At 46.8% G+C, this 14,550-nt stretch overlaps 1 protein-coding gene across 1 annotated transcript; it reads left to right on the top strand.

Moving 5' to 3' along the window:
* Nucleotides 1-2,019: 2,019 nt before the first annotated feature.
* Nucleotides 2,020-13,542, top strand: ZER1 (zyg-11 related, cell cycle regulator). Its single transcript, XM_010010956.1, has 15 exons — nt 2,020-2,285; nt 3,093-3,243; nt 3,527-3,963; nt 5,484-5,660; nt 6,705-6,819; nt 7,280-7,426; nt 7,679-7,852; nt 8,617-8,832; nt 9,509-9,550; nt 9,907-10,026; nt 10,459-10,574; nt 10,706-10,894; nt 11,825-11,922; nt 12,289-12,391; nt 12,974-13,542. Exons 1-15 carry the CDS (start codon nt 2,128-2,130, stop codon nt 13,029-13,031), a joined length of 2,301 nt encoding a protein of 766 aa, XP_010009258.1. The 5' UTR covers nt 2,020-2,127; the 3' UTR covers nt 13,032-13,542.
* The last annotated feature ends 1,008 nt before the right edge of the window (nt 13,543-14,550 follow it).

Genomic DNA, 14,550 nt, shown 5'->3' with positions numbered 1-14,550 from the left:
ATAGCTAGGACCTCACAGCCTGTGAGACAGTGCTCACTTCATCCTTGACTTCTCCCTGACTTAACTACAAGGAGAAGGTGCTGGATTAGGGATTTCCTTCTTTTCCAAAATTGCAGACCAAACGGTTAACTCTATTTTGTTGTTTGTACCACACGAATCTCAAAGGTCTCCAAGCTGTTAAAGCACCCTTGAGAAGTCAGTTTTATGGTATTGTGACCCCAGCTCAGGACTCTGACCCAGCAGAGCAGGATACACCCTTCAGACTATCTCTGATCAGGACGCTAAGTACACTTTTTGTGGTTGCTGTTTCTGGGTTTTTTAGCTCAGCATCTGCTTTTGCTTGGAGACCATTTTCCTCTTGGGCCAAAACAAGACGAGAACCCGAGATCCTCACTGGAAAGGCTGTTGAAAGCTGTAGGTCAGAACATAGTGGGTCAGAAGGAGTTTGGGACTGGAACATGAACCTGCCAGTCGCCTGCAAATAGAGTTCCCAAAAATACATATAGGAAGGAGAAACTATAGATCAAATTCAGGTAAAGCCAAAAGACAATTCAAGTTCAGCATCAGGCTCCTTTCTATGCTGGGTTAATTCCTTGGCCAGATCTTTGTCCCTGACATTGAAGCACACCCTCAGAAAAAGAATTAATGAAGCAGAGGAGGAAGGAAGAAAAGAGCTTTGATTTCCAACTTGTGCTGCCTTCATGTTTGCATGGAAATCCATTCTGCAGGGAGGGATCAGAAGGCTGGAAGCCCGGGCTGCCAGGCAGGCTCAGTCAGAGCTGTGTTCCTGTCACACAGAGAACGCATTTGCTGCCTCAGTTCCAAAGGTTACCTCATTCACAGCCCTGACTGATCCTTTGTCCAGGTGTCATCGCCAGGCAGTGCTGAGCAGAGCATCTGAAAGTGAGGAGGGAAGGTGCTGGATCCACCCCGAGTGCCTCTGGGGATATGGACTAAGGTGAGGAAAAGGGAATTAAACTCTTCTGTCTCGTACTGATACTGCAGGAATGAAGGAAAGAGAGCAGACAAGTGTGGGGATGTACAACTGATAAGACACAGGTTTTACATTAAAAATAAACATTTCAAGACAAATTTTGCACGTCCATGGAAATATATAGAAGAATTCCCATTAGGGTTGCTTCTAATATGATTTGACCCCTTGGAAGTGAAATGGCTTTGGTCGTCAGTCCCTTCTGCTGAACACCTCCAAGGCTCTAGCAAGCCCTTCTTCAGTGGCAGTGAGTGAGGCTTCTTACTTCAAATAAGAAAATAGACAGGAATAGCTTCCCCCAGTTGTCTCCTTACCCATCCTTCTTTATCCTGTACTGAAAATACAGGGAAAAAGTGTCTTCTCCAGGTTACTTACTCATACTTCTTTATGACAGATTTGGAATGGTTTGGGTGAGCGTGTCCCAGTTTGCTGGATGTGTAGATGTCCAGCATGTGCATAAACCTTGCTTTACATTACAAAGAGAAGCCAAACCAGTCTGTATGTTTTCCTTTGGCTTCTAATCCACAGTCTAGTTCAAGGACTTATATGAAGCTTCTGGCTTGAGAGAAACATTCAGCTTGAACATGAAGTTTGACTTGGAATGGTGGCAAACAGTTACAGGCACAAGATATGGGGCCATACTTTTGTTGGGGTCATCCCAACAGTAGATCTTCTTCTGGTTTATCCAACCCACTCAGAAGGAAACCAAGCAATGTGGTTTCTTCCACTTCCCTTTCAGAGGGCCTTGTCAGCCAGATAACCCCTGCAATAAGGAAACATTTTCTTGGTGTGTAGCCTCATTTCCAAACATGGTTTGTGTTACCTCATTCCCGCAGTGTCCCCTGGGGTGGGGATACCAAGGAATTAAGGGCATATGGCCAGAGAGGCCAAAATGCAGCAGGTTCTTTTGAGGCCAGCAAGTGATGGGCTTGTAAATACAACTATCAACATCCTGCTGGTAACAACAGCTTTGCAGGACACCTGCCAAGGTGCCTTTCTGAATGCATCTTTTTCTCCCCTCTGTTCATAGCTGTCCTGATGTCCCTGTAAATTCATCCTGGAACTTCATCTGAGGAAAGGATCTCCTGACTCAAAAGCTTCCTTCTGCTCTTCCTCTTCCCATCATTTCCCTCAAGATGGCATCCGACAGCCCCGAGTCACTAATGACCCTGTGCACTGATTATTGCCTTCGCAACTTGGAGGGGACTCTCTGCTACCTGCTGGACAACGAGACACTCCGGCTCCATCCTGACATTTTCCTGCCAAGCGAGATTTGTGACAAGCTTGTCAATGAGTATGTTTCAGCCCAGAAGCTGATTTGGGAAGGAGCCCAAAGGGAAGGGGGAAGCATAGTTCTCTGAAAGATGGGAAAGGGTTAAAAAATGGGGCAGAATTCGTAGGGCTGGGGGGTTTTTTTCCAGTTGATGCTGATATTGGAAATGAGGATTTGCATTAAGTTGAGGAGGAAGTGTCCCCAGGGGCTATTGTACTGCTATATATCATTGTTTCTGTGGAAGTCACCACGGAGTGAAACAGTTACTGCTCCTTCCAAGAACATCAGTAAGCAACGAAGGAGCCTTCCCTTTTTCCACCACTGAAGCATTACAATTCTCTCAAACCAAAGAAATAAGAGTGCAAAGTGCTAACAGATGTTAAATTGTAAGGCTGCTGCTCCCATAGCTTTACAAAGCAACCTATTTCCAGGGATTCATACAGTTTGGCTGTCACAGTCTCTCTTGGCTGAACTCCTGTCCTCAAAGTCTGGCAGAGAACTTTGGCCAGCTTATGTTCTGAAAAATGAAAAAATACCAAATTACTACCTTGAAACAGCTTTGGGAGAAAACCTCTGGAATCTGTGCTTGCCAGAATCCAGTTTGATCACTCACACACGTGAGTGTGCCTCAGATTTTCCTTAAGTTCATTAGTTCTGTGCAAGAAGAGGTATCAGGCCAGCTCCCATTGCCCCAAAGGCTGATGATGATCAGGAAGGAGTCTGTGTGTGCTTACACATATGCTCACATTTTCTTGTAACCAGGGAAGGTGCTAGAGCTGAGGCTGAGCCCTTGTCTTGTGCTGCGCTAACACCATTGCCCCGTTACAGGTACGTGGAGCTGGTGAAGACAGACAGCATCTTTGAACCCCACGAGAGCTTCTTCACCCTCTTCTCAGATCCCCGGAGCACCAGGCTAGCTCGGATCCACTTGCGGGAACAGATTGTGCAGGACCAGGACCTGGAGGCCATCAGGAAGCAGGTATTACACTGACAGCCTCCAGCTGCCACTTTGCATGGCAGCATTGCTGCAGGGGCACCAGCTAGAACCCCAGCGATTCCCAAGACTCCGTCCTTCACTCTCCAAATTTTATTTGGGAAACCATCAGCTTCTCCCTTCTCATCTCACTGAAGGGAATGGGATAGGAATACAGGTCAAGTTTGGTGATAGGTCGTTTCGGGCTCTCCCAGTGGGAGGTGTTGTAGCAAACAGGGCGGGCACACTGCCTGTGAAATAGTTCTAACTTTGATTTCCCATCTTCCAGGATCTTGTTGAGCTTTACCTGACTAACTGTGAGAAGCTGACAGCCAAGAGCCTACAAACCTTGGTGAGCTTCAGCCACACACTTATCTCCCTTAGCCTCTTTGGCTGCTGTAATATCTTCTATGAGGAGGAGAACCCTGGAGGCTGTGAAGATGACTGTTTGGTGAACCCCACACGCCAGGTCTTGGTGAAGGACTTTACTTTTGAAGGCTTCAGCCGCTTGCGCTTCCTGAACCTGGGCCGCTTGATCGAGGGGGTTAATGTGGAGACGTTGCTTCGGCCTTTGGCCTCCCTTGCTGCTCTTGATCTCTCTGGGATCCAGCTGAATGATGTGGGATTTCTGACCCAGTGGAAGGACAGTCTGGTTTCCTTAGTGCTTTACAACATGGACCTTTCAGAGGAGCACATCCAAGTAATCGCACAGCTTCGCAAGCTCAGGTCAGCACATCCGTTCTTCCTTGTTTCTCCTTTTCCCACTGATAGGAAAAGCTCATTTAGGTGCTAACAGAGAGCCACCCACTGCTGGTTTCAAGTTATAAACTCTCCTGTGAGCAGGCTCACTCAGTGGCTCACTGCCTATATCTGACATGTCTAAAGCCAACCTGCATTTTGCTTGCAAAAGGATATCAGCAGAAATTCCCTCGTGGAAAAACAGTAACTAACACATACCCTCTCCCCCCCAAAAAAACCCAGCTCTCACAGCAAAAATGAATAAACTAAACCAGCCACCCCCCAGTCAAATAAAACCCAACAGCTGAATACCTGAGAGATGGCCAAAAAATTACTACTGATGTGTACATAAACTACTACAGTGATAATCACACTGAGAAACTCAGTCCTCCAAACCACTTGTCAAAAAAGGAATGTCCAAAATTTAAGCCTAACTCTGAGGTAAACCTAGGGAAAACTCAGCTCAGACTGCTCACTGTGCCCTGGGGAAGCACACTGCCTGGCTGGTGCACCCAGGGAACAAGCAGTGTAAATAAATAGGCACTGCTGACCCGACAGTGTTGGCAGTGAAAGGAGTTCCTGAAACAGAGCCGAGACAAGTGCTGTTCAATTGCACAGTGGTGTTAGGAAAGGGAGCCAGGACTTTCCAAGCCAAAGAGAAGGGTCATGGTATTCACACGAAGGATGCTCTGCAGTGGCTTTAGTATGATCTCTACTGACTCCAGACACTAGGGGGTACCACGTTAACACATGACCTGAATCTTGGGGAGCATCCTGGATAACATTTTATGAATCCCAGAACTTGAACTTCAAGTGAGTTGCAATAAAACTTCATTTATAACATGTAGAAAAGAGTTTTGTGAGTGGGATGTTGGCTCCTGTTTTATAAAAAGTCTCTCTCAAGGGGCTTAGGTACTGCTTGGCAGGCAAGAGCAGCCCCTGTCCTGTAAGGGACCCTACCTGCACATGATGGCTGGTCAGTCTGTCCCACCACTCCCTTGGCATCAGGGTTTCCCCAGAGCTTAAGCATTTAAATAGCTGAATAAAATCAGGGCAGTGTAATAGCCTGGGGTGGGAAAAATATAAGATTGGGGAAGCAGACAAAAACCGTGTAACAATTTGTGGGATGAGGCAATGTTTCTGGGGATGCAAAGATCCTCTAGTGTGTTATAGTCACCCGGCAGAAATGCTCAGGTGGCTGCTGCGATGGAGTTTGGGAAAGGCAGTTCCTGAGCCTGGAGCAATTTCCTTTGTGATGTGTGGCCAGATGATTCATTGTGCTCTATTCTAAGTAGACCTCTACCAGGTATCTGTGTGTTTCAGTTAGACACAGGGTCAGATCCTGTTGCCAGATCCTACAGAGCCACATTCCTGTATCTTGTGAAGGAAATAATAACAAAAGATAAATAAAACCAATACAACTCACACTTGGCTTGTCATCCTCCCCTGGTAGAGAGGCAGAAGCCCCAGCTAATGCTTTCCAGGCTCTGAAATGCTGTCATTTTCAGGCACTTGGATATCTCCCGAGACCATCTGTCCAGTTATTACAAATTCAAGCTGACCCGGCGGGTTCTAAACCTGTTTGTGGAAAACCTGGTAAACCTCACGTCGCTCGATATCTCAGGGCACACCATGCTGGAGAACTGCACTATCCCAAGCATGGAGGAGAAGATGGGCCAGACAAGGTAAAGAAACAGCAACTACTGAGGTCTGCTTGGATGGATAGATCAGTTAAAGATGAATTAAGAACAGTTCCCTCAAGTTTTCTATATTCTGGAGGTCTAGTTAATACTAAAAAGCAGGAAACAACTCTTGCTAGTTTCCCCTAACAGTAAAGGCTGGTATGGGAAGCAGCTGTGATTCCTGTATGTAACACATATAAGGACTTTTAAGAGTAATAAAGAATTCATCCTATCTTCCTGCCATGCATAGCTGAAGAACTATTTCAGTTCTCTTCCACACACATTCTTCAGGGATCTCTTGCAGTAGTTTGTATTTTTCCTGAAAGTAACCCAAAGCCCTTTATACACATTTTCTACACAAAACATTCTTACCCTCACTTGAAATTCAGACTCTTCTGAGGTAAAACATTTCTACACTGAGTCATTACATCAGTGTTCATAGGTATGTTTTCAGATTTGGCCTGGATACTGAGCAGATGAATCTTTGAAGATCCTAGTGTACCTCAGTAGAGGCATACCGAGAGGTCTGGTCTTCCAGATCAGCCAAGAACTCTGCCTGCCTATTCCACAAGCACTTACTGAACAAAAGCAAACACGTGGGACTGTACTGGCTCCTTTCCAGCAGAGCTGGTGAAAAGAATACTGGCTCTTGGTCAGTGACGTACCTGGTCCCTTCCAACCCAAACCAGTCTGTGTACGGCACGCAGTCCAGTTTGTAAATACCTTGGATTAGTGAAAGCCACAGCCCTTTTGTAAGAGGAAATGTTCATCCCAGCTAGTGAATTTCCAGGACAATTTCTACCTGGGAAAGCTGCATTCTGCCTGCATGAATTCTTACTGCTGTTTGTGCTCAACACATTCAGCCCTTCACTCAGTCATCTGGAATGATTGTCTAGCGTTACGTTTAGGAGCAGCTGGCTGGCGTAGCTATTATCACTCTGGTTATGAAGCAGTAGAGTGACTGCAGAGCTGACAGCTGTCTCTGTGGTAGGAGACACCTGAAGAGAAATGGTACTGACATGAGTGATCTCTGTTTTTCCCCCTCAGCATTGAGCCAGCAAAGAGCAGCATTGCTCCCTTCCGGGGGCTGAAACGACCACTCCAGTTCTTGGGCCTTTTTGAAACATCTCTCTGCCGCCTGACGCATATTCCAGCCTACAAGGTAATGAAGCCACAAGAATACAGGCAGTAGGGGCTTGGTAGAAGTTGAAAGACCATGAAAATTACTGGCTGCCAATAGAGTGGAGTTCTTCAGGCCTCGTGTGTGACAACTGAGCTCTGACCTTTTAGTAGGTACTTAATAAGGCAAGATATGTTTTTTACAAGGGTTAAAAACCAGGCCTCTTAAAGAAGAGCATGGAAGAATCATCCTGCTTGAAAGACCAGGATGTTTGTGACTACAATAAAAGCATTTAAGACAATAGGAGTCTTACTTGTGAATAGCATCTTCCTGCCCCACAGGTCCCATTTCTTTTTCCCTTAGGCTAAGAAGCGATCCAACCTCTTTGCTCTCATCCTGGGCCCAGGGTAGAGGGGAGTTGTATCTTCAACCTTTCAGTTCCCTTCTCATGTTGGTTTTACTCCTTCATAATTTCTTCCCTGATTCTTTTTGTTCCTCCCAGGTGAGTGGAGACAAGAACGAAGAGCAAGTCCTGAATGCAATTGAGGCTTACACTGAACACCGGCCAGAAATCACTTCCCGGGCCATCAACCTCCTTTTTGACATAGCCCGTATCGAACGCTGCAGCCAGCTGCTGCGAGCCCTTCAGGTAAGCCCTATGCTAGCATTTACCTCACCATAACAAGGGAAGTTTTGCAGTCTCAAGTCTTTTCTTCACGCTGGGACACCATATCAGGCCATCCCGGAGAAAGTTCCAGACATGCAGTGGAACTGGGTACCTTCAATTCACAAACATATTCCTGCAATGCCTGGGCCACGCATTCCTTGCAGGCTTGTAACAGTCACTCCAAGACTCAGCAGCAAGTCAGTGGCACTGAAGCTTCATGTTGCTTCTCTGCAGCTGGTGATCTCGGCCCTCAAGTGCCACAAGGATGACAAGAACATCCAGGTGACAGGCAGTGCAGCACTCTTCTACTTGACCAACTCCGAGTACCGCATGGAGCAGAGCGTAAAGCTGCGGCGCCAGGTCATCCAGGTGGTGCTCAATGGCATGGAGTCCTACCAGGAAGTCACAGTAAGAGCAGCCCAGTCTCCTTCACCTCCCATAGACCCTTTTCCTCTGTTAGGATCTGGGATTATTTTCTGGTGTTAGCATCTGGGTCTTCTAAGCCTCCAGGATGTAAGCCAAGGCAGACACCAGCTATTGCCCAGATCTGCTTCTTGCCTTCTCTCAGCAATAAGCATTACGGGCAGGGTGCTCCTTATCATAGATTCATAGAATGGTTCGGGTTGGAAGTGACCTTAAAGATCATGTAGTTCCAACCCCCGTGCTGTGTGATCTTCTCCAGAGGAAGGGAAAGAAAGTGCTGATAGCAAGGCTCCTTCTTATCTGATGATAAAGGTGTTTAAAGGGTGTATATGACATACAGCATAGACATCCAGCACTGACTGTGGGGTGAAAAGGGTGAGGGCATTGGGGGTGTTGCGCCAACAGAAAGAAACAATATCCCAGTACACTGTATTGGAGGCTGTAATGTGGACAGTGTAATGCCACTGGGCTGCAGAATGGGGACTGCTGCACAGAGAGCTCACAGGCAGCAAGGAACTGGCTTGAAAGTGATGGGCATTGGGCAGTTGTGTGGCCCTGTGAGACCAGAGTGAGAAGAGGGTCCCCACAGCACAGCTGAAGCACAGTGCTGGACAGGAGGGTAGCAGAAGTGTTAGTGGTTGTAGTCAAGCAAGAAGATGGCTTCAGTACCAAGCAGCAAGGACACATGAGGTGACGGGGTCCGTGTTTTCATAGCCACTTGGCCCAGCATTTGCTTCCTTCTGACCCAGGTGCAGCGGAACTGCTGCCTGACACTGTGCAACTTCAGCATTCCTGAGGAGCTGGAGTTCCAGTACCGCCGAGTCAACGAGCTGCTGCTGAACATCCTCAACCAGAGCCGGCAGGATGAGTCCATCCAGCGCATCGCTGTGCACCTCTGTAACGCTCTGGTCTGCCAGGTGGACAACGACCATAAAGAAGCTGTGGGCAAGATGGGGTTTGTCATGGTTGGTATGGTCCCACGGTGTCTGCTTATCCTTAACCCAGGCTAGCACAATTCCCTTGCAGCAATCCACCAAATGCATCCAGCCAGCGATCCAGCCTTGCACTATCACAGGAGGAAACTAGTGTCCTACCAATGATAACCTTTCCTGGCCTATCCCTGCTTGCCTACCACCACTGGATGTGATCTTCTCAGAGACAGGCAATCTATGAGAGCAGAGAAACAGTATAACCTTAGACCTGACCTCTTTATCACATCATATCATTTCCAGAATGAAAATGATACCTTCTGACTAGCTCCTTCTGCATCTCCCTGAGTTTGCATCAGCTTCTCAGCTCATGTCAACCCATCTCCCTCACACCTTTTCAAAGAGCTGCAGAGGCCACTGCTTTGCTGCAGTTATACCACATTCCAGACTTTGTCATACAGATCAAAACTGACTTGACTGCAAATTCAATAGCTCTGGGACTGTGACATAGTTCAGCTCTGAGAATAGCTGCAACATTTAACATAACCCAATCCCACTGGTTTAGAGAAAGAGATACCAAGGATCTCTACAAAGGATCAAAATTCCACATGCCTGCAAATTGGCTGTAGCCAGCCCTGCAGTAGTACAGCAGTTAATTTTAGCTCTGTGATTCTGGAACTGTTTCTCACTCTTCCCTTTTCTCTGCCCACAGACAATGCTGAAGTTGATTCAGAAGAAGTTGGCTGATAAAACGGTGAGTGTTTCCCCAAAAGCATATACATAGAGTATTTTCTCTTCAGTCTGACTTAGGCATGGAGATCAGCCCCAAGTGCCAGCTCAGCTTCACTAACAAACACAAGACATCTCAGCTCCCAGAGCAGCTGATGCTGCAGAATTTCTGTCCCAGGGTGAGGGCAGGAGAATGTGACAAGGAGGCAAGAAATATTAAACAAAAACCCATTTGCTGATAAGTTGAAACTGAATAACAAGGTTTTCTTACCTCTGGAGCCATCTAGGGTGATACCAGAAAGGAAACACACGGTGTTGGTTTGCACTAGGCACCCACATCAGCAAAGCTCTGTTTCTGTTCCTTTCTCTTCTGCTCTGTAGTGTGATCAGGTGATGGAGTTCTCCTGGAGTGCCCTCTGGAACATCACTGATGAGACCCCTGATAACTGTGAGATGTTCCTTAACTACAGCGGCATGAAACTGTTCTTGGAGTGCTTGAAGGTAAGTACATCTGGTTCCTTCCAGAGGAATGCTGACATTAGCAGTGGAGACGCAGGTGCCTGGGCAGGATCCCTGGCTGTGCTAATCTATAAGCAGTACTTCCTATATTGCACAAACAGAAAAGAAAAAGCTTGCATGTTTTCTTCTTCTCACATCTATCCACACAACCAGAAGAGCGGAGAAATTTATTATCTTGTGTGCAGTCCCCCTTAAGTAGAGCAGCAGTAAATAACAGGCCCTGGGCTTGAACCTCTCATTTCACACACATCTTTAACACTAGAGATCCATTTTGGCATCTGCTAAGAGCCATTGCTGACTCCCTAAAGGTACTCAGACCTTTCTAGCTCTGCTGTGCAATCTTTCTCTCAGGTTGCTTGTTCTCAGCACCACCATAACTCTACTTTTGTATAATCCTGTGCTTTGCTTTCCTAGGAGTTCCCGGAGAAGCAGGAACTGCATCGCAACATGCTGGGCCTCCTGGGCAATGTAGCAGAGGTGAAGGAGCTCCGCCCGCAGCTCATGACCTCCCAGTTCATCAGTGTGTTCAGGTGAGTGCCTGGCTAATGAACTCCTGGGCTGGAGCAGGGGGACTGCTCTGGAGCTCTGCTCCTGGGTCACCTGGAGACTTTAAAACCTTTGGTGCATCAGCACCTCTGAGTGATCTCTTTTTCTTTGGCAGTAACTTGCTGGAAAGCAAAGCAGACGGGATTGAGGTATCCTATAATGCCTGTGGCGTGCTCTCTCATATCATGTTTGATGGTCCAGAGGCTTGGGGTATATGTGAGCCCCAGCGAGAGGAAGTTGTAAAGAGGATGTGGGCAGCAATCCAGAGCTGGGATATCAACTCCAGGAGAAATATCAATTACAGGTGAGGAATAGCAGAGTTTGGCCTGCTCCCCCAGGAGCCAGGATTGTCACAGGAAGCAAGCACCAACAGAGAGGAGGGAAGAGATACAACCCAGCAGGGAGGCTCTGTTTAGAATAAAGGCAAAACATCCTCAGGGACATACTCTGTAGTGAGGGTTTTAACACCTTCCTTTGAAACGTGTTACACAGGCTGCTGAAATTAAGACATCTGGCCTGGCACTTCCTATAGGAGAAGTGTGGGAGCCCAGAAGAGTTTCTCCTGCATGTTTCTGGTGAAATTTGCATAGCTCGGGAAACCTGTGCTCTGTCTGGGACTGCTTGAGCATTTTCCTACTAGACTGTTGTCATTTATGCTTCCTTAAGTCTGTTTGCTCTGAAAGTCACATGGATTGCTCTAGCTTTCACTCTAGGGGATATTTAGACACAGTTCCCAGAAATCCCTTCAAGGGTTAATACAACTGGTAGAATCCTCCAAAGTCTTTCTATAAGAGGGTATGAGGTATGCTGTATTCCTTTAGTGCCTGGCAGGGATCCAGAACAAAGGGCATTCCAGTGCCTGCTCTACAGTATCAACACATTACTGCGGTCACAAAAACCACAGCAACCATTGCATGCCCCTCTACAGAAGGATCAGTGCTATTGGGCTTCAGCTGTTCTGAGGAAATAATTGACAAAGGATGGAAATCAGTCCTTGCATTCAGTGCAGCTATTTATGCAGGCAGCATGTTTATGCTCGAGCAGCAGGGCCTGTAAGCCAGCCAGTATTGCCGTGTGACACAGCCCTCACCTTCAATGCCAGAATCTTTGACATGCCAGTGGATTTACTGCAATGGTATCTGTGAACACCAAGATTGTGTTGCTTGAAGTAGCAGAGGTGCTGAAAGAAGCAGCTCTTGGTATTTCTAACAACTTCTGCAATATTTCTGTGCAGGTCATTTGAACCAATCCTTCGCCTTCTTCCACAAGGGATCTCCCCAGTCAGCCAGCACTGGGCTACCTGGGCACTGTATAACCTGGTCTCTGTCTACCGTAAGTTCCCCTTTTGAAGTCACATCTACTGCACTGGAAGAGCTGAGAGTGTGGATCTGAGCTTGTTAGAAAAAGTCTTCCCACTTTAGTGATGTCAGTAGAGAGAACAGTCTTTGAGTGATGCAGGAATGTCCAGGCAGCACAAAGCCAAACAAGAAACAATGAGACTTAGTGTGTAGGAAATTCCTTCTGGCCATGCTCTCATTCTCAGCCATTTTATGTCTGTTGTTTTGCACCCCTAGCAGGCTAGCTCCATAATAAAGAAAAGTTTTGTGGCTTCTCAGGCCACAGGCCTGTCGCTTCTGCCACCTTTTATACCACTCTTGTGAAGGTTCACAATGACCTGTTTTATTCTTTTCTCTGCAGCTGACAAGTACTGCCCACTGCTGATCAAAGAAGGTGGGATCCCCCTTCTGAAGGACATGATTAAAATGGCCTCAGCACGGCAAGAGACCAAGGAAATGGCCCGGTAGGAAAACAATGTGCTACCATCAAACATTCACTTTAGTTTAGTTTTTATTATTCCACATCAAGTAAGGCTGCCAAAGAACGGCCTGTACTGATGTGTGTGAGGGGTAAGAAGTGAACACAGAAGACCAGAGAAAGAAGGGTGATAACAGAAAACTAAAGAGGTGTTTGTGGGTGAGCAATACATACAGATTGTTCAGAGCTGATGGGTGCCAGGCCAGTTTGTTACAGAGGTGGCTTGTTGGACAGGGGAGCCCCACAGCTGATTGAATCTCTTACACCAATAGTCTCCAGCCATCACTACTCACCACACTTGCGTGAGCTCCCTGTCTCCAGAATCACTCATGGATCTGGCCATTGAAATTCCACAGGGAGGAACTGGGAGCTCTGAGCTGCTTTTGTGGAGCATGCTGGGTTTGACACAGATGTTGGTTGATGCGTAGCTCAGAAGCATCTGCCTGCTGCAAATAAAACACATGACGTAGAGATGGAGTTGTGGGACAGTTCTTACACTGCTGTCCCACAACTGTCTGCAAAAAGCTTCAAACTAAACCCTCTCTCCCTGTCCTTGTTTTATCCATAGGAAAGTTATAGAGCACTGCAGTAACTTTAAGGAGGAGAACATGGACACTTCCAGATAGAGGCTGTCCTCTCAACGCCTCGTGCCAGCACTGTATCCAGCTTCTCTCTAATTCACTGTATATAGGGAGGACTCTTTCTTACCAACGCGCCCGTTGGAAGGAAAACTTCATGTGTGTGTGTGAGACCCTCAGTAGATGAAGGTGAACAGGGGAGGGGGGGGAGGGACTTTTTGCACAACAAAATGCTTTCCTTAAATTAGTGGACTTTTTTTTTTGTTATGAAGTTTCAGGTTGAAGTTCTGTGTGTATGATTTCTGTATAAAAAGAAAACAAAAAAAAAAAAACAAGACAACTTCACTATGTATCTTTTAACCTTTTTATTTTAGACCACACAGAGAGCCTCAAATGACCATGAAGACCTACTTGTGTGATCACTAGTGTGACATTTTTATTTCCCACTTTTTAGAAAATTCCCTTTTGCTGTATTGCATGAGGTCCTGTAATGTCTGCAAGAACACCAGTCCTGAATCAGTGTTGGCTGCTCAGTGGGGCTACAGGCAGCAGTGAGTTACTTGTTTGGTTAGAGATGTTGAGGGGCACAATACCAGAGAGTTAGAGCAAAAGAACCAACCTTTTTAGTGCTAGTTGTAAATGGAGGAAATGAAGATGAAAGATCTTTCAAGTCAGTTCACTCCCTTAAGGGTTTTTATAGAAGACTCACATTAATGGAAACGTTGCTAACTGTGGGTCGTTTGGAAGTAAGACATTCCCATTAAAGAGGTCTGGTTTGTCCCCTCTGGCAGTGCAGTGGGATCTGCCAGCCCAGCTAGCCTCAAGGCCAGGGATGACCTGTAAAACCAGTTGCACATCCCTGGTTACACAGAGCTTTTCTCTCTAAGGGAGCCTGAGCAACAAGGAACAAGGTTTGTTCACAAAGGGCTACACATTTTCATTTAGGTCCCTTCAACACCTTTTTACTTGTGTTCTGTTTTATGGGGAAGGGCTAAAAATGCCAAAGAGAGTATTTCCTCTCTGCATAAGATCTTACTAGGCCCTAGTCCAGAGCAGCCTGAACCACTTGTGCAAGTCCTAGTAATGTACTGGAGCTGCTCCGCTCTCCCTCAGTTAGCATTAGTGCAAGTAATTTCCCTTTATAGGAAGCTTACTGCATCACAGAGGCTGTAATTGGAAGTGCCGAACAACCCTCCAGAGACTGGAGAGTCTCCAGGCACCCTATGGAGAGCAATCCCATCAAATAGCACCTCTTGTTCCACCCCAACATATTTGCCCTCTTCTGCGAAGCAGAAGGCTCTATCCTTACCTGACTCTAACACTTACCAGCACAGTCCTGCTCACATCAGCAGCATTACTACAGCTGGTGCAGTGTAGGTGAGAGGAGAATCCCACTGAGGTGGTCTTCACCTGAGAGGCTCTGGATCTCTAAAGGCTCAAGAAACCACAGGCTGAGGCATGTCTTGCAGCCTGGCACTCAGTAACACACTCAACAAAGGGCAGTCCTTGCCTAGAGCCCTCTGCTTGTCACATTCTCTCACAAATCTTCCCTTAGGAAGGATTCAGG

The sequence above is a fragment of the Nestor notabilis genome, unplaced genomic scaffold (genome assembly GCF_000696875.1).
Source record: "Nestor notabilis isolate BGI_N333 unplaced genomic scaffold, ASM69687v1 scaffold28543, whole genome shotgun sequence".
Taxonomy (NCBI): domain Eukaryota; kingdom Metazoa; phylum Chordata; class Aves; order Psittaciformes; family Psittacidae; genus Nestor; species Nestor notabilis.
This window is presented reverse-complemented; position numbering and strand designations above follow the sequence as displayed.

Bases quoted from the DNA above. Each gene is read 5' to 3' on its own strand.
- ZER1 (XM_010010956.1), top strand. From the start codon at position 2,128: ATGGCATCCGACAGCCCCGAGTCACTAATGACCCTGTGCACTGATTAT. The intron at 3,244-3,526 runs GTATTACACTGA...CCCATCTTCCAG, and splicing joins TGGAGGCCATCAGGAAGCAG to GATCTTGTTGAGCTTTACCT. The intron at 6,820-7,279 runs GTAATGAAGCCA...TGTTCCTCCCAG, and splicing joins CGCATATTCCAGCCTACAAG to GTGAGTGGAGACAAGAACGA.